Source organism: Hirundo rustica, chromosome 18, assembly GCF_015227805.2.
Source record: "Hirundo rustica isolate bHirRus1 chromosome 18, bHirRus1.pri.v3, whole genome shotgun sequence".
Taxonomy (NCBI): domain Eukaryota; kingdom Metazoa; phylum Chordata; class Aves; order Passeriformes; family Hirundinidae; genus Hirundo; species Hirundo rustica.
This window is the reverse complement of record NC_053467.1, coordinates 4,104,583-4,123,280: the sequence shown is the minus strand read 5'-3', so window position 1 is coordinate 4,123,280 and position 18,698 is coordinate 4,104,583. Positions and strand designations below refer to the sequence as shown.

At 57.5% G+C, this 18,698-nt stretch overlaps 1 protein-coding gene across 1 annotated transcript; it reads left to right on the top strand.

The window, feature by feature from the left end:
• The first annotated feature begins 344 nt into the window (after positions 1 to 344).
• UBALD2 (UBA like domain containing 2) lies at positions 345 to 5,167 on the top strand. Its single transcript, XM_040082007.2, has 3 exons — positions 345 to 508; positions 1,095 to 1,157; positions 4,025 to 5,167. Exons 1-3 carry the CDS (start codon positions 389 to 391, stop codon positions 4,343 to 4,345), a joined length of 504 nt encoding a protein of 167 aa, XP_039937941.1. The 5' UTR covers positions 345 to 388; the 3' UTR covers positions 4,346 to 5,167.
• Positions 5,168 to 18,698: the final 13,531 nt, after the last annotated feature.

Below are 18,698 nucleotides of genomic sequence, written 5' to 3'. Positions count from 1 at the left end.
CAACGAGCCCCTCCCGCGCCTCCTCAATGAACCTCTTCAATGAACGTGACGTCACCAACGCCTCACGATAGAACCCCCGCCCAGCCAATCAGCGGCCCGTCTTCCCCTTCCCCCTCCCGCCTGGCCCCGCCTCCGCGATCTCTAGCCAATCGCGACGCCGCCTGCAGCCAAAACACAGGCTCGGGCCAATGGGGAGGCGCCGGGGCAGCTGGAAGGTTCGAATGCGGTGGTGGGCGGGGCGCGGGGCGCGGCGGCGGCCAATCAGCGCTCGGGGGCGGAGCCGGCGGCGCCCCCCGGTCCCCCCGGTGAAGCGCGGCGGGCGCGGCGGGCGCGGGGCGCTCCGGGCGGTGCGGGCCGGGGCCGGGGCCGGGGCCGCGGCCGCCCCGCCATGTCCGTGAACATGGAAGAGCTGCGGCACCAGGTGATGATCAACCAATTCGTGCTGGCGGCGGGCTGCGCCGCCGACCAGGCCAAGCAGCTGCTGCAGGCGGCACACTGGCAGTTCGAGGTACGGGACGGGCCGCCGCCGGCACGGATCGGGATAACCCGCAGGCGAACCGGGACGCCCCAGATCCCGATGCGCCCGCCCGCCTGCCCGCAGAGCCGCGGGGCGGAAGGCGGTGGGGGTGGGGACAGGCCTGTGCGGCCCCGGCCCACCGACACGCGTGGCCGGGTTTTGGGGGGTCCTCTCCGCCCCCCCCCCCGGCACCCGCGCCGGGACGGGGGTGGAACCGGGCCCGGGCTCCGACGGGTCTATTTATACCCGGGCCGTAACCCGAGCTGCGGCCCAGCGCCCCGGCCCCTCCCTCGCGCTCCGATCTGGGGATGGGGGTGCCGCTGGCAGGGAGGTGGGGGCTGTAAACACGGCCTTTGGGGTGTCCCCCTTGGCGTGGGGAGCCCCTGAGCGAGTAGGGGACGGGATCTCCGGTGGGTCGGGTGAAGGGCAGCCCCTAGGCCCGGCGGGTTTGGGGTACCCCGGGGTGGTCCCAGGAGGGTGGGATCCAGCGGGGGGCTGCGGGGCGAGCTTTGGGGGGCTCGTGTTTTCCCTCCCCCTTTGTCTCGGGTGGGCTGGAGCTGACAGCTTGTCCCCACAGACAGCCCTCAGCGCCTTCTTCCAGGAGACCAACATTCCCAGCAGCCACCACCCCCCCCAGATGGTAAGTGGGACCCCGGCCCCTCCCTCACCCCTGCACCACCCCGTCCCCTCCCCAGGGCCCCCAACCCCAAAAAACACCTTTAGACCCTTCCCAGCACCAACCGAGCCCGCATGCCCCCCCCACCCCTACAGGCACCACCCGGCCCACGATCCCCCGGCCAAGCCCCCCCATCCCAGGCCCCCCAAGCCCCCCGAGGCGGTGCAGCCCCCAACCCTGGGAGCTGTCAGCTCCCTGCCAGCCATATTGCCGGGCGCCCGCAGGAACACGCAGCCGGAGAATGTAAACACGAGCTAAAATGTCTGCCAGGAAATAGTTTGTCTCAGCGAGCATCGCGCTGCAACTTGGGCTCCCCGGGCCGGGGGTCGGCGTCTGGCCCCCCTTTCCCCCCACGCCACTTGACCTTGGCCGAGGGCACATCCCCTCGGCTGAAGGGAGGAAGTTGTTTCCCTCCGGGCGTTTTGTTTTGTGTTTCTTGGGGGTTTTCTTTCTTGTTTTCCCTCTCCCCCCCCCACCCCCATCCTCCAGTGCTGAGGGAACTGAAGGGTGCCGCGCGTGGGGGAAGGAGCGGATCCGGGTTAAGCCGAATTTTCCCCCTTTTCTCATTCCATCGGCAGTGGCCAGCCAGCCCGACATTGCCGGCAGCAAGCTCTCCGTTTCCCTCGGAGAGAGTCGTGTTGTCAGCCGGCTCCCAGCAAAAGCCCTTTTGTTTTAGTTCCTCCGCACCCCGCACGTTTCCGTGCTGCCCGGGGAGCTCGCAGAGGGGCTCCCGCTGGAAAAGCCGCCTTCGCGGAGGGAGAGGGGCCGGGGCAGCGGGTGGGATCCAGGCCTTGCTGCTTCCACCCCGCAAGCCTCCTCGGGGCGATGCCTGTCGAGCGGCCGCTGGCAGCGGGATGCAAAGCAGGGCTGGTGAAACCCACCCCGGCCCCATCCCTGCGCAGGGACCCGCCGGCCACCCCATGGCAAGTGCCCCGTTCCCCCCCTGCACGGAGGATCTGCAGCCACCCGGTTCTGCCCTTCCCCAGCAACGTTTTCATAACGCCGTGTCCTCCACGTGGTGTTAAAATACCTTTTGCCTTCTCCCCAGATACTCCTATCTTGGGGAATTTTTTTTACTCCTATCTTGGGGAATTTTTTTTAGCGTTTCCCTCCCCCTTTGCAGCATCCCGGTTGGCGCGGTTTGAAATGCCCCGCACGGCTCGGGGCAGGCGTGAGATGAGGAGTTTCGTGCTTGCAGTTTCTGTTTCTTTTGAGAGCGTCAGGGAACAAAGCTGCAAGTGCGGCCGTGGTTTGATTGGGGGGGGGGCTCGTGGCTCGTCCCCATCACCCCCATTCCATGAGGGGCTCTCCACGCTCCCCAAGCCCCCACAAATTCCAGGCTGTGGGGCCAGGACTCACCAGTGCTGTTTGGGGTGTCAGTGACCGGCCCTGTGATGGCCAAGTGCTCTCCTCATGATGTGTTAGAGGAGGAAGGCAATAATTACATGGACATCCTTATTTTTTAATTAATATTTCAAATTAATCTGGCAAACATCACCCCAGAAGCTCAAAGCCGTGTCCAGCATTCATTCCAAGGCTGGCTGTGGTGGTGGTGGGTATTTTTCAGAACAGAGCAAATTTAAGGTTTTGGGGATTTGTTATTTTGTTGTTAGGTTTGTTTGTTTTTTTTTTTCAACAAATATCTTTTCAGATACTGCCAAATTTATAGGTTAATTTACAAAGCAAAAGCTGGATTAACACCACTTCAAGCTTAGCTCTGAAACGAGTTCTGTGGAGGAATATCCCTGGTTAACTACGAACTTGTTCAGTGCCAGTGCCAGCTTTTTTGGGGTGCTCCAACTTCAGGGGTCTGGGTCCCCAGCAAGAGTTTGGCTGCTGCTCCCTTGGTCCCAGCATCACTAAGATAGGGATGGGGATGAGGATGAGGAGTTGGCCTGTGCTGGGGAGCAGCAGGGGCTGCTGGGCCGAATCTTGGGATAAGCCCCAGGAAGGGGGAGATCAAGCAGCTGTTCCCCACCAGAAACATGTCAGTCCCACATTGCTAAAGGCAGCAGATACACTGTCCAACCCCTTAACTCTGCTCAAAGTCCCCACAAGCATCCGTCAGGAGCTGTGGCTCCAGGAGGGCAGCAGGGATTTGGGATGGATTTAACCCAGAGGGATGGAGCCTGCCTGTGCACAGACCACCCCCATGTCCAGGCATCCCCTGCCAGTGCATCCCCCTGCCCACAAGCCCTTCCCTGTGTGTGTGGGGGGGGGAATTTGCATACACACACCTGTCCCCCTTTGACCACCTCCCCAGTTCTCAGTTCAGCAAATGGTTTGTGATTTGGGGTCCCTGTGCCAGCCCCTGAGCTCCACTGCGGGGCTGGGTCCTCCCTAGTGGATTTTTCCTCTGCTGGGAAAAGGGACAGATCCATCACTGTCCGGGTGCTAAATTTAGCTGGGTACCAAGAAGGCAGGGGCTGTACCAGGAACTGGGGGGACCTTGCTTGTCTTTTGCTCTCTCTGCCATAATGGGGTGTGAAGGGTGAGGAAACTGGGTGAAAGGGGGTCCTGTGGGGGCCAGGTGGGACCCCAATACCCTCCCTACCCACCACCGTACTGCGACCCCTTTGCGTCAGCCCCGTCTGTGCTGCTCCCCAAACCCGCCTCATCCGTGGGCTTCGAGATCCGGGATGGTCCAAAATGTCCTTCCCAGATTTCTCTGGAGCCTCTCCCCAGCCACCCACACCCTTGGGGGCCAGCCCATGGATGTGGGGGGAGTGCCGGGTGTGGGATACAGGCAGGCTCCTCTGTTGTGGGCGGGTCGGGACCCCCGAAATCCCCGCTGAGCCAGCTGACAGCCCCGTTCTCCTGTGCCCCCGCAGATGTGCACCCCCAGCAACACGCCGGCCACGCCGCCCAACTTCCCGGACGCGCTGGCCATGTTCTCCAAGCTGCGCACCTCGGAGAGCCTGCAGAGCAGCAACAGCCCCATCACCTCCATGGCCTGCTCCCCCCCGGGCAGCTTCAGCCCCTTCTGGGCCTCGTCGCCCCCCAGCCACCAGCCCGCCTGGCTGCCCCCGTCCTCGCCCACCGCCCACGGCCTCCACCACCACCTGCACCACCCGCAGCCCTCCTGGCCCCCCGCCCCGCCGCCCCCTGCCCCCCCACAGAAAGCCGTGGCCACCATGGATGGTCAGAGATAAGGCTGGGGCTGGCGGAGGGTCGGGGGGGGTCGGGGGGGGGCTGGGCCGGGGCGTTGGGAGCAGGGGCTCGCCAAGAGACGCACTGGAATCATTTTCTAGGTTTTATTATTATTTTTAGAGGGGGGAGAGCACGTGGTGCCAGGGAGGGTGCTGACCCATGAGAGCCTCTGGTTGTTCTCTGCTCCCCTCCCCTTTTTTTTAAAAAAAAAAAAAATATATAACTATAATATATAAATATATCTAATGTATATAAATCCAGAGAGAAGGAGCAGCCGCATGGAGGCAGCTGCTGGGTGTCTGGGAGGTTTTCCCTATGGCTCTGTCCCCACCCAGCATCTCTACATCAGGGCAGGAAAGGGAAGAGGACAGGAATAACAAAAATAAGTGGATGGAGGTGGCTGTTGGCACCCCAGATCATGGCCACCCGGACATGGAGCCACTCCCCAGCTTCCCTGGGCACTTGTTGCAGTGCCCAGAACAAATGCAGCTCTCTGGCTCCCGAAATTCAGCCCGGCTTCTTGCACAGACCCCCCCTAGACTTGCCCCCAACCCCATCCTCCCTCCCTCAGCACCTCCAGAGCCCAGGGGTTTATCAAAGTGATGTCCCTCTGTCCCTGTGACTGCCCTACATGGCGCTTCCCTGGGCGGGGGGAGCTGGGGGTTTTTTAGTTTTCAAATCAATGTTGCTTAAAAAAAAAACAAACAGAAAAACAAACCAAAAAAAAAAAAAAAAAAAAAAAAGACCCAGCAAAAGAAAAAAAAAACAAAAACAGGTTGAAGGTTTTTTATTAATTTAAAAAATAATAAAAATTAAAAAAAAAATCACTTTTTTAACAGCAGCTGTCCCTGCCTTTTCTCTCTTGGGGGGGGGTGTCCCTGGCAGGGCACTGAAAATAGGGCCAACACAGCAAGGAGCCCCCATGTGCCGGGGGGTGCAGTCAACACCCTTGTCTGTCCCCTCAAAATCTCAGAGCTTGCAAAAGCCCCCCAGCCCCATCCCCGACCCAGTGATGAGCCCCCCAGGCGTCAGCACTGTGGGGACACTTGGGGAGGGGGTGATGTCCTCTGAGTGTCCCCTCTGCAGAAGGGTCACCACCCAGAGGATATGGCAGCTGTGGCTGCTCCGTTCACACAACAAACAGCGGGGGTAAAACCCCCAAAATGGGAGCACAGCAGCTCTGGAGATGCCAGGAAAGACAGGGAGGCTTGAGGCACAGTCCAAAGCTTCCTGTGGGGATGGGGAGGATCCCCAGCATGGCACAAAGGAGAAAAGGCAAAAAACCCCCAATCCCTCCTCTGGGGTTACTTACCTGCTCCAAAGATCACCCAAGGCTGGGGGTGTTGGGGCTGGGTGTGCAGGGGGATGGGGGTGTTTATAGGGTGTGTCTGGATTTTGGGGGCAGCAAAAGGTGCAGGGGGATGATGGGCACCAAAGAGGTGACCCCAGCTGGGCCATGTGCTCCAAATGCAGTTGGTTCTGAAGGTGTTTGTTTTTAAGCCCCTCAACCCCAACCAGGAGTGCAGGATGGTTCTTCGTTGGCTCTGCTCTGGTGCCCAGTGGTTTGCTCAGAATGTTCCCAGTTACCCTACAGGAGGTGGCACTGGGGGAATCCCAGATCCTGCTGTGTCCACCTCAGTACCCCCAAAGCAGGTTTTGAGCACCTGGTTTTCCCCTGAAAAACCAGACCCAGCAGGGAGAACATTCCAGGGAGAGCTCCCTGGGAGCTCAGATGTCTGGAGTGCAGTGGAGCAGACGGGGATGGAGGCTGTCCCTGTGGGGGGAAGGTTTGGGGACAACCACCAGGAGGGCAGGGTTTCCACAGGGCAGCCCCCAGGGGATGTCCCCCATGAGCTCTGGGTTCTCTCCAGGTTCCTCTGGGGTTCCCCTCGGAGTTTCTCACCCTCCCACTCACCCGAGAGGTGCCTCTGGCTGTGTGTGCCCCGCAGGAAGTGTCACTGCCTGTGTGGAGAGGGGACATCCCCAGCTCCGTGCACACGCAGCCGTGTGTCCCCAGCTGTGACACCCCTCGGTCCCCCGTGCTGCTCCAGGGATCGGGGCTTCCCAGCCCGGTGCCCCCCACTTGTGACACGGCTTGTGTTTGGTCTCAGCACACGCTGGGGCTTCATCCCATCCACGGTGAGGGGTGGCTGGGGAGAAGCATCCCCAGGCCTTGGGGGTGGCACAAAGGGAAGGAGGGGCCGTGTCCCTCTCCTGGGGCTGTGCTGTGTTGGTTGGAGGTGGGGAGCAGAGGGGTTTGTGCCTTCAATCAATGGCAGCGCTGCAAGAGGGACGAGGGGGTGACAGGGGAAGTTTCTTCACTTGGAGATGAGGAAAGCGGCTCAGTGCTGTTCATGCGGGGGGATAAACGACAGGAAACCAACGGCTTGGGGTGGGATCGGCTTTTGGCATCAAGCTGTGTGCTGCTGCTGCTCTTCCCAGTGAGGTCCCCTTCCTCCTCCTCCTCCTGCTCCTGCTGCTGCTGCTGTCCCGGAGCCCTTTCGGGGCCACAGGCTCCCCAGCAGGGCACAAGTGGGGCCGGGGAGTGCACAACACCGGGGGCTGACACAGACCCTGGGAGGGGGTTCCACAGTTTCCCTTTCATGGAGGGAAGATCCTGCTCCACCCAGCAGGCACAGGTGCTCGGCTGCTCATCACCCTTTATTTCTGCAGGCTGGAGTCGAGTGCTGAGTCCTCCTCCGGGGCACTGCGGCCGCGGTACACGACTCCATCCTTGCCCACCAGCTCGATCACGCCGGGCTGGGAAGGAGGGGATGGGCTGCGTTCAGCATCCCCCAGCCAGCGTCCCCACCCAGCTCCTCCTGGGGAAACTGAGGCATAGATCCTCCCCCCCAGGGGTTCAGCATCACTCTCCCAGCCTCGGTGTCCCCATCCCTACCTTGTTGGGGTCTGGCAGGAGAGGCTCCATGGGCTGCCCGGCGTAGGTGCTGGTGTGTCTGCCCCCGCAGTACCTCGGTGTCCCGCGGGAATACCCCTCGGCCGCCTGCTCCCTGTGGGACAGGGCACAGGGATGCTCAGTGCCGTGGCACCCACCCTGTGCTTCAACCTGCTACGCCAGGGAGGTCTTCAGGAGCTGCTCCCCCTCCTCCAGCTGCTGCAGGAGACCCCTGCCCACCCAGCCCTGCAGGATCTGCCCTTTCCCCACAGCCCCGAGAGCCGCCCATGGCCGTGACAGGTCCTGGTGCACTTTGCAGGGGACACCAGGAGGCAGGAGCAGGGCTCTCCCAGCTCCAGGGCTTGATTTTGGGAGCTCCTTTCACAGGAGGCACCACGTCCCCACCAAGCCTGAGCTCAGGCTTGACATGAAGCTTCAGGGCTCGACAGGACAGCCTGGAGGGCTGTAAAACGCCTCTGACCCAGGGCAAGCCCAGCTGCCCCTCTGCAGCTCCTCTCTGCCCCTCTGCAGCTCCCCTCTGCCCAGGCACCTCCAGCCCCTTCCACCCCAGCCAGGGAAGGGCTGTCCTTGCTGGACAGGCTCGCCTAGGCTCCAGGGGCCAGGGATGGGTCCCCATGTCCCTACCTGTGCTCCTGCTTGAGAGCACGGGGCAGGCGCCCAGAGAGGCCAGCAGACGGCGGCGGCGTGGACGGGGCGATGTCAGAGTGTCTGGGGAGGGTGACAGGGGCCAGATGAGCCACCCCTGGCGCTGCAGGGCACTGCCAGCGCCTGTCTGCCCCCGTCCCACCCCCGGTGCACCAGTGCTGGTGCCACTCACCGGCCAGGCAACTGCACGAGCTGGTCACAAGGTGAGTACTCGGAGGAGGGCACCTTTATGAGCCTCCTAAAACAGGGAGAAGAGGGCTGGGCAGGCTCCTGAGGGACACAGCCCTGACTGTGCAGGCAGAGCCAAGTGCTGGGCACAGCACTGCAGGGAGTTTTTCAGGGGAATCGTGGGGTGCTGAGCCTGGATTCTCCACCACAGCACGGTCCAACCCACTGGCTGGTTACAAATAAAGGGAGAAATGGGCTGTTTGTGGAGTCCCACCTGGGACAAAGCTCCAGCTCGTATTAGACAACCGTGAATCCGCAGAGGGAAGCTCCCAGAACCCGCTGCTATGGGATTCTTTCCCAGGAGCAACCCAGTCCCATGGGAACTGGGGCTGGTGGCAAGGTCAAAGGCTCCTGTAGCCCTTGCTGGGATGCTCCCAGCCAGGGACACGCTCACCCTGGTCCCACTGGCGCCTCCAAAATGTTGTGTCTGCTTGTGGTTGCCCAGGACACCCAGGGATGGGAGGTGGAGGGCACAGGCTCCCACACCTGCCATCCCAACCAGCCCCCACACCTGTGTCCTTGCTTGGTCAGCACCCAGGACCCCCCTGTGCCCTGCCAGGAGGACAGGTCATGACCTGGCTCTGGCACAGCATGTCCCAGCCCTGCCAGGGGACAAGCCACTGTCCCCCACACTTGTCACAAAAGCCTTTGCACCTACAGTCCATCTTCAGCTGAGAATGACCCCATCCTGGAGCTGCGTCCTCCGTGTGCGTCCTTGGATTTCGGGAGCCTGGTGCCAGTGGGAGGGAATCATCATCAGCATCCCCACGGTTCCATCCGTGGATAGATGGATCCAGTGCCAGGGCACCACACGGGCCCAGCCGGAGGGAACAAGGCCATTGCTGTCCCTGTGGCACTCACTTGCCATTCTCGGCTGGGATCCAGAGCGGCTGGAATCCGGGATGATCCTGTACTAACTCTTGCTCCTGGACTAGGAGGAGGTTGCCAGGGGCTCCTGGATGCATTCCCGAGGCCGTGAAACCACCATTCTGATTCTTTCTCTGAATGTGGGCAGGAGTCTGAGCAAGAAGAGAGCTGTTTCAGCCCCAGCTCTTGCCCCCAAAACTCCACCCCTTTCCCTCAGGGAAGCTCCCTGTGCTACCATGAGCTTGGTCTTAAATCAGACCTTGGTCTAAGGGCAGCAAGATGGGGGTGCAGACCCCAAAGGAGGGGGTGTCTCGGGGGAAGCACCCAGGGGGCTGCGAAGAACCTCTACCTTGGAGATCCTCATCTTGGTCTCTTCATCCTTGACCTGTCCCACGCCATTCTGTTCCGTGTCCTTCCGTCCCATGTCGCTTGATCGCGCGCTCTGTCCCACGCCCTTCCGTCCCACGCCCTTCCGTCCCACGTCACTCCGTCCCGTGTCACTCCGTCCTGCGTCACTCCGTCCTGCGTCACTCCGTCCCGCGTCACTCTGTCCCAGGCCCTTCCGTCCAGCGTTCCATCCAGTGCCATTCTGCCCCACCTTCTGTGCCATGTCATTTTCCCTGGAGGACACCGGGTGGCCGCTCTCTTTCGCCTCCAGCACGTCCTTCTCTCTGCCCTGTGTCTTGGCGATGGGAGACAGAGGGCTGCTGGGCGGGGTGTCCCTATGCCTCGTTATGGGTGTCCTTTCCAGGAGGGTAACTGGAAGAAGAAACCAGAGGGAGCTCTCCAGGGTCAGGGGAGTCTGGGGGAAAACCCAGCAGTCTGCAGGCCCCCTGCCCAGCCTGCCGTGCCCTCACACCCTCCAGGGCCCTCCCCAGATGTGCCCAGAGGTACTTTCGTTGCCGATGACAATCAGCCCTGGGTCGTCCCACGAGCCTGTGTGCCTGAGGCCATCCTTCATCCAGCCTTGTCCGCCCTGGTTCATGTCGTTTATGGAAGACTGGGAAGGAGAGGATGGGATGGCTGCCACAACAGGCTGCATCCCAACCCAGCTCTTCTTGGGGAAACTGAGGCACAGATCCCCCCCTGGATGCTCAGCATCACCCTCCCAGCCTCTCAGCATCTCCTCTTGATGCTGAACGGCCCCAGCACCCTCAGCCTTTCCCCAGGACAGAGATGCTCCCATCCCCAGATCATCCTTGTGGCCCTCCACGGGACCCCCTCCAGGAGCTCCGTGTCTCTCTCATCCCAAGGACACTGCTCCAGGGGAGGCCTTGGGGCTGAGCAGAGGGGCAGCATCACTCCTGACCTGCTGGAAATGCTCTTCCCAAGGCACCCTGGGACACCAGTGCCCTCCAGCACTTTCCAGCACACCATGTTTCTCACCTCCTCTGAGGCTGCGGAGAGCATCTGCCTCTTTTCCAGACTTTTTTTTCGGGAAGGAAGGCATCAGAGCCATCCATGTAACTGGGGGCAGGATGGGATCCAGAGGAGTGTTGACCCTCCCAAAACTTCATGCCCTGATGTAGGGGGACCCTGCCCTGGAGCAGGCCCTGGGTGTGCTCAAGGACGTACCATGACAGAGTCCAACAGCTGCTTACGGAGGTCTTCCAGCATGTTCTGGAAATTATCCTGGAGCAGGGCGAGGACAGGGACAGGAGTCAGAACACAGGAGCAGGATTTAAAGGGAACATTTGCAAATTAACCTGAACACCTGGCAGAGGGATCCTGGACAGGGCTATGCCAAGTGGTTGTGGCTGTATTTCTCTCTGTCTCCCCACCTTCCCAGGACCCAGGTTATGTTTTTTGATGGCTTTTTAGTTCACAAATGCCTCAGCAGCCTTGTCTGAGGGAGGCAGTGACCTCTACCACCAGCCTGACCTGCGGGCAGTGGAGCCCTTCTTCCCTCCCCGGAGCAGTGCTGGCAGAAGGAAGGTGAGGGGCTCCAGGTGGGTTGGGATGAGCGCCCACATTCCTCTCTTAGGACTCGTCCCTCCTGGTGCCCTTCACGCTGGGAGCCTCCAAGGGCTGCAGGGCAGGGACAGCAGGGCAGGGCAGTGAGGGGCAGCTCCCCAGTGGCAGCTCACCACATCAAAATTCTCCAGAATCCTCTGCATGTCCTCTGCCACGCGGGACTGCTCCGCTTTCATCTCAACGACCTCCTCACGGAGCTCCTGGCAAAGAGTCTGGACCTAGGAGAGGGGGGCGGTGGGGTGAGCCCGGGGCAGGGTCCCTGGCGCCCAGGTCCTGTACGCCCACCATGGTGTGCACAGAGCTGGGGGCCGCGCAGGGCCTGGCCTGGGCAGTGCTTGGCTTCAGCACATCCTCAGCAGCAGCTCCCCAGCAGCACGAGGGGGTTCAGACACCAGAGGCTTGGGGGGAGCACCTGGGGCTGGGAAGAGCCTCTACCTCTGCGATTTGTTTTTCATTGGCTTCCAGTCTCTGCTTTAAATCCTTGAGGAAAAGGAAAGGGCTTTCCTCGGCCCCCTCCAGTGGTTCCCCATTCTCTTGGACAAGCAGCTCCCGCAGGCCCAGGTGTAAAAGCAGTCCATTCAGGAGGTGGTGCAGTTGCTCGAAGTCAATGGCTCCATCTCTTGATGATCCAAGGGCAGCATCCAGCATCTGGCCCAGAGTGAGTGGTGCCATTGCTGCTGACCCGTCCAAAAGCACAGAACTGCCATGAACAGGAGCCTCTTGGGCTATTGCTCCAGAGAGGAGCAGGTAGGGTGGGAGGTAGGAGGTGGTGGCAGAAGGTGGTAGGAGGAGGAAGAGGTGCACAGCCAGCAGGATCTTTCCTCTTCGGTCTCCTCGTCCTCCTCCTCTTCCTCAGCCAGCTCTCCTCCTTCCTAGTTCTGCAGCCCGTGCCACTTGTGTCCCTCTTTACAGTGTCCCCCTGCCCTGGCAAAGAGTGCCCATTGTTACACAACAATGGCTCAGCCCTGTGTGGAATGTCCCCATTGTCCCCCGCTGCTGGTGATGTCCTGGTTCCAGCAACCAGCGGGACCTGCAGGGACCATGTGCCACAACACCTCCAGGTTTTACCACTTTCAGCCCCAAAATGACTCCAAGGATGGCTCACACTGGGCAGGTGGTGCCCCAGGAAGCGCTTGCAGGGTGAGTTGAGCCTGCCCAGCGGGGCTGGGCCCTGTGGAGAGGTATTCCACGTTCTCACACAGCCTGGAGCATTCCAGAACACTCCAGGAGGGGACCAACCCCAGAGAGGAAGCACCTCCAGTCATCAATTTTTGAGGTCTCAAAAGCATGAGAGTTTCCCTTCTCCCTTAGTTGTGGGAACAGTGGAAAACTGCTGCTGACTCCATCAATACACAGATTTTCAGCACCTGACTCCAGAGCAAGGAGCCATCCAAGCAGGGGAAAGCAGATGAACACAAACCTCTAGATAAGCTAAGGAAGTAAAGGACCCAAACACTGGGAAAAATATTTGAACGAGTGATCCATCAGACAAATCTGTACAAAAACCATCAACTAGAAATTCCCTTTTAAGTGTGCAGGCCTGACCACCGGGCAGTGGGATCACTGACATCTCCCTGCTCTGGGAAAGCTCAGGAGCTTTGAGCAGAGGAAGGCTGGGTGAGCTCCTGGGGGGATCCTGGCTCCTGGGCTGGACACTGCAGGGAGTTCTGGCATTTTCAGGGGAATTGTGGGGTGCTGAGCCTGATTTCTCCCCCACCACCCCAGCACAGTCCAACCCACTGGCTGGCTACAAAATAAAGGAGGTGCTGTGGGGGAAATGGGCTATTTGTGGTTTCCCACCAGGGAAAAACTCCAGCTTGTATTAGACAATGGTGAATCCACAGAGGGAAGCTCCCAAAAGCAAATGTGAGAATTCCTTCAGGGGCATCCCCAGCAGCCCAGTCCTGTGGGAACTGGGGCTGGTGGCAAGGCCAAAATGGGGCTGGATGTGCTGTGGCTGTGGGAGCTGGGGGGTCTCCATGGGGTGAGCAGCTTTTGCCTTTGGCTTCTCAGGGGGTACTTGAGTTTGGCTCCATGAACCAGGCACTGGGGACAGGCTGAGGGGCCCCGGCTCTGCCCTTGCTGCTGCACTTCTGCCCATCAACCTGTTCCCCTTTGCCAGCTCGTCCCAGGAGGGCAGCAGGGGCCAGGCTGCCGCTGCCAAGCCCCCACTTCGAACACGGGAACCCACGTGGGGCAAGCCCAGAGCTGGGGCTGAAGGCTTTGGGAACACAGCCTGTGCCCAGGAGCAGCAAGGGGACTCCAGGGACACAGCCTGGCTCCCTGGGGTGGTGAGAAGGCACAGAGAGGACCAGTGACCCTTGACAAGTGGGCAGGTGCTCTCTGGGGTCGGATGAAGACCTTGCCTGGCAGTTCCACCACCTCGTGCTGTATTTAAAGGATGCACTGAATGGCTTCCCTTTTGGAAACAGAACCAGTGGGAAGTTAATGGAATGCCAATGTGGCAAAGGGATAAATGTGAAGTACTGAAAACCTGAAAGAGTTAACGTAAACCTGAAAGAGCGAATGCTCAAAGACTAGGCAGAAGAGAAAAGGAATGTTACCACAATAATGAGAGAAGGGTCAGTTGGAAGAGGGGGTCTGTTGGAGGCAGGATAGCACTTTTCTGGGATTGAGTTTGTATCTTGGGAATTATCTCAAAGAACAAGTTTGAGACAGCATTGCACTTGCATCTGATGGAGGAAACCGAAACCACAAGACCCCTCCAACCCTGTTCTGAAAAGTTCAAGAATAACAAAATGAGGCTGTGCAAGGACCACCCTATAAATTCCACAAAGGACAGAGGCTGGGAGGGCACCCACCATCCCAAGGGACCAGACCAGGGACAGAGCTGGAACCTGGGCTGGTGACACAAGTTATTCCTATGTTTTCCTTTCTTTCCTCCTTCCTTTCTCCCTCTCCTTAAAAGTTTAAATTGTAGCTGCATTGGGCTGTTAAAAAAATTGCTGTTTCCATGTGTAGCTCAGGGAAATTTAACCCACAAGCTGTTCATTGGGGTAGTTGTGTAATCCATGGGCTTTTCATCAGGGAAGTTAAATTTGTGGGCTCTTCAGAAAAATTGCCACGTGTCCTTCAGAGAATTTTAATCCACAGGCTGTTGAAATAATCTGTGGGCTGTTTCTTGGTGAAGTTTAATCCACAGGTTGTCCAGGGAAATTTAATCTGCGGGCTGTTCAGAAGTGTTTAAATTGTTGCCACCACAGTCTGTGCAACCTATGACAACGTTTAAATCCTTGCTGCCGAAAATCTCCAACTTTCTAATTGACTGTTCAGTGCTGTTTCGCCTTAATACAGCCCCAGGGTATCCTGAAGGTCCAGGACCACCCTCTCAGGACAGGCACATGCTCTCCAGAGCCAGGTCATGACCTGTCCTGCTGGCAGGGCACAGGGGGGTCCTGGGTGCTGACCAAGCAAGGGCACAGGTGTGGGGGCTGGCTGGGATGGCAGGTGTGGGAGCCTGTGCCCTCCACCTCCCATCCCTGGGTGTCCTGGGCAGCCATGAGCAGCTGCTGTTTTAGAGGGGCTCCATCCTGGAGCTGCCCACTCCTCCTGAACGACAGAAACCTGTTGCCATTGGGAAGACAGCAATGAATGGATCCACCATCCCCACGGTTCCCTCACTGCCTAAATGGGTCTGATGCCAGGGCATCACACGTCTCCTGGCTATGACAGCTGGAGGGAACAGGGCCAGAGCTGTGCCCAAAGCCACTGCTCCCCATGGCACTCACCTGTGAGTCCCAGCCACACTGTTGGACAGAGAGTCCGTGCTGGCTGCACCCACAGGATGGAGGGTGGGGGATCCTGGATGAATGCACCAGAACACAGGACCCTGCACTTGCCTGTGTTGCATTTCAAAAGGTTCCTCCCTAGCTAAGGGTTTCCGGGTGCCCATGTGCCCCCAGGAGGGGCTGTGGTGGGATGTCAATGCAGCCTGGCCCCAGGGAGTCGCCAGCTCCTGCTGTTTCTCCCATCACCCTTGGCCCTTTGTTGAGCAGGAAACAGAGAGCTCACTGGAGCTGCCCTGGCTCTGCCGGTGCCGGGTTGTGTCTCCTGGTGGGAACAGGAGCAGAGACCTTGGGGCACACAGTGGCTGGAGGTTCTGGGGGCTGCAGTCCTGCTCCACATGCAGACCTTGGCCTCCTCTTCCTCCTCCTGCTTTGCTGCCCACCAGGAAATCCTGCAGCAGGTCCCAGCACGCCATGCTGCCACCTCCTCTGGGGCTGGAGAGAGGCTGGCAGGACTGCAGGGGGCTCCAGGGGGGTTCCCACATTCCACTCACGGGACACCCTTCCCACTCTTCCCTCCTGGTGCCTCCACACTGGGAGCCTCCAAGGGCTGCAGGGCAGCAGAGCAGCGCAGTGAGGAGCAGCTCCTGAGGGCACCAGTGGCAGCTCAACAAGTCAAGGCACTCCTGGATGGTCCAGATGTTCTCTGCCATGTGCTCCACCTTCAAGTCTCCTTGTGGATCTCCTGGCACAGAGGAGAGGGGGATGGCAGGGTGAGCCCCAGGGCAGACTCTCTGGTGACCACGTCCTCTGCCCCCAGCATGGTCTGCACAGAGCCAGGGGCAGCGCAGGGCCCAGCCAGGCTGGCACAGGGTGCTGTGGGCAGGGCTTGCCTTCAGCACATCCTCAGCAGCCAAGGGGCAGCAGCTCCCCAAAAGTGTGAGGGATGCAGACCCCAAAGGAGGAGGTGGCTCAGGGGGAGCACACAAAGGGGCTGGGAAGAGCTTCTGCCGTGGTGATGTGTCTTCCACTTTCTTCCTTATCTTCTCCATGTCTGATGGGGTGGGAACCACAGGGGCTCCTCACAATTCCCTGCTCTCCTGGGCAGGCAGATCCCACAGGCCCAGGTGTCCAAGCATCCCACCTGGGAGGTGGTGGCAGGAGATAGAGCAAGATGAACACAGCCAGCAGGCTCCTTCCTCTTCGCTCTCCTCCTCATTCTGGAGCCTGCATGTCTCCCTGTCTACAGCTGCATCCAAGCTCACTGGTGGAGACAATTTACTGCAGCAGCAACTATAAGGGAAAGGTATGGAAGTACCTTGACCACTGAAATGAAAAAGATAATCAGGGATAATGCAAACAAATTTTAATGAGAATTTCAACCTTGGTGGCATCTAGTTTACTTCTGACCCTACCAACAGTAAAGCCACAGCTTTTGCTTTAACAATACACAGTGCTTTGGTAAACCCTAAAAACCCAACCGTTGCACTGGGGTTAAATCACCATGGAATTATTTCCAATACAACACAGAGTATGGGCCCAACAAAATGGGAACAAATGGCAAGCTGTCACTGCTGCTGTGTGTGTTGTACAGGAACAACAGGAATTTATTTGTGAAAGTAACACCACTAATGCCCAAGGCATTTGTCTTGGCACTGAACAAAATGTTTGTCACTTTGAAATACGTCCTGCTGAAATGCTTGAAACTGTACTTACATACATTGGGAGGAGTAAGAACTATTTGTGATTCCACAGAGACCACACCACTATAGAAATAAGCCATCACTCAGACATTTGGGGTTGTAGTTTTCTCCAAAATTAAGGGATGTGACTTCAACTATTCAGTCCTGTTACAACCCATGAATTGCTACAATCTGCCTACACATCCCAGCAAGGTTTCCTCCTCACCCCCACTGGAATGAACCTTGCACTGGTGGAAAAATCACTGCAGCATGACGAGCTGTGTTGATTGCTGGAAGGTGTCTGAAGCAATGGACACAGAGCTCTAATCACTGTTCATCAAATACAGAAGAGATACAGCATGTGATGAGAAATGGAGAACATCACTGGTGGCATTGTGTTTGGGTGGTCACCCACTGCAACAGGAATTACACATCTAACGTTGCACCCTGTTGTAATTTTGCTGATTTCTGTCATTTTATGCTTAATGTCCAGGACAATGAACTGTAGTGTTCTATATGCTGGAGTGTTTATATCAGCTAGACAGGTAGCACTGCCCCACAGATGTCCTTGCACACATGATACTGTTCCCTCACGTTCAACAGTCCTAAAAAATCACAGTATTTCGCTAACCTGATCAAAATTTCCTCACAATTTTTAAGCTGGACATAAGAAATCCCTGCTTACAGGCACAGAGGCACGAGGTGGCCACATGGTCACTCTGTGGAGCAAGAGAAGTTTTTTATCACGGCGTGGATTCTGGTGATGCCTCCCCCCTTGCACTATAATCTGAGAAATGCTTGTTAGGCCTTGGCCTTGAGAACAGCACCTGGACTGAGCAACTCTCAAATCTTATCCAAAACAGTCTGCTCCCAGGAACTTGTGCTGTCTAACAAGCTCCTGTTTTTAACAAATAGCCTTGGAAAATTATTTTTCTTGCCTGAATAACAACCCAAGTGGAACAACATTTTTGTTACCAAACTTTTAAAGAATGCTGCTGACCTGAATTGTGGCCAGGATGGAAAGGAATTATGACCATTCCTCGAGGCTCATCCCTCTGCCTGGTGAGAAGATGCAAAGATATCCAATGTATTTCCAGGAAGGGAATTTTTCAGAGGTACCTTGTACAGGCTCCTTCAGGTCTGTGTGTGAATGGGAATGCACTACAGCAAATACACTATGGACATTGCTCTCCTAGATTCTTAAGTACTTTAGACTTTTAAGTAAATGCTGTATGAAATTGTTACATTGTTTGACTTCAGCATAAGCAATAGCTGAACAGCTCATGCTGTTAAGTTCTGTTAAACCTTTGGTCCTAAACTGTTGGTCAAGTCTGGGGCTCAGTTTTGCAAGGGGGTCTACTCTGAGCCTCGTGACTCATCTTGTGTTTCCTTTTTATCCTTGCCCTTTCCTACCCTTACCCTTCCCCCCTCCCCAGCCTCAATGTAGATTTTTTGATTGATTTTGGGTTTAGATTGATTTGTTTTAGATTTTAGTTAGCTTTTACCACGCAGTAAGTAGTAGAGTGAACCCTGCCAACAACTTTGTGGAATTTTCACTTCTGTACTAAACCTGCTTTTGCCAGTACCTTTGCTGGTGATTCTTTAAGCAACCATAAAACATTCACTCAGGAAAATGGCCCAGGGCACACAGGCACAACCTGTGGCTCAGTGGTGCTGTGATTCCATGGTTCATACCCAAATACAGCCCAGGAAAAGCAAGCCTGAATGGGGCAACAACCTTTGCTCATGACAGGTCTGACAAGCGCTTTGGAGGGGAGAGAACAGCAGTACTGCTCACACTTTTAACACTGGCTTCCAGGATGAAGAATATTGTCCAGCACTGGTTCAGAAGAAAGGGGGCACAGACATCTGCAAGGATTGCACAGCTCCAGATGATCCATTCAATACTTGCAGTACAATATCAGGTCCTCCAGGCCGAGGAGCCAGGCTGTGATCACAGACTGCGTCTGAGATTTGTCTGTGGTAGTTTGAAAATGCAGGAAAACCCATCGACAGCCTTGCTACCTCATCCAGTCCTGCACATCCCTCATGGAATTTGGCATGGAGGTTTCATGCTGGATACATGCATGGATTCATGCTGGATACTGAAGGTGGTCCAAGCACTGCATGCCGAGGTCTGTTTGTTTGCCTGGTGTTGAAGGCTTGTCCTGCTTAGTCACTGCTGGCCCCTTGGCACATTTTAGATTTTGGAGTGGGATAGAAGGGTGTAGAATAAGGATAACTAAAACTAAACAACTAAACAGTTCCTGTGCTCTTGAAGCAACTGCGTGCAGCA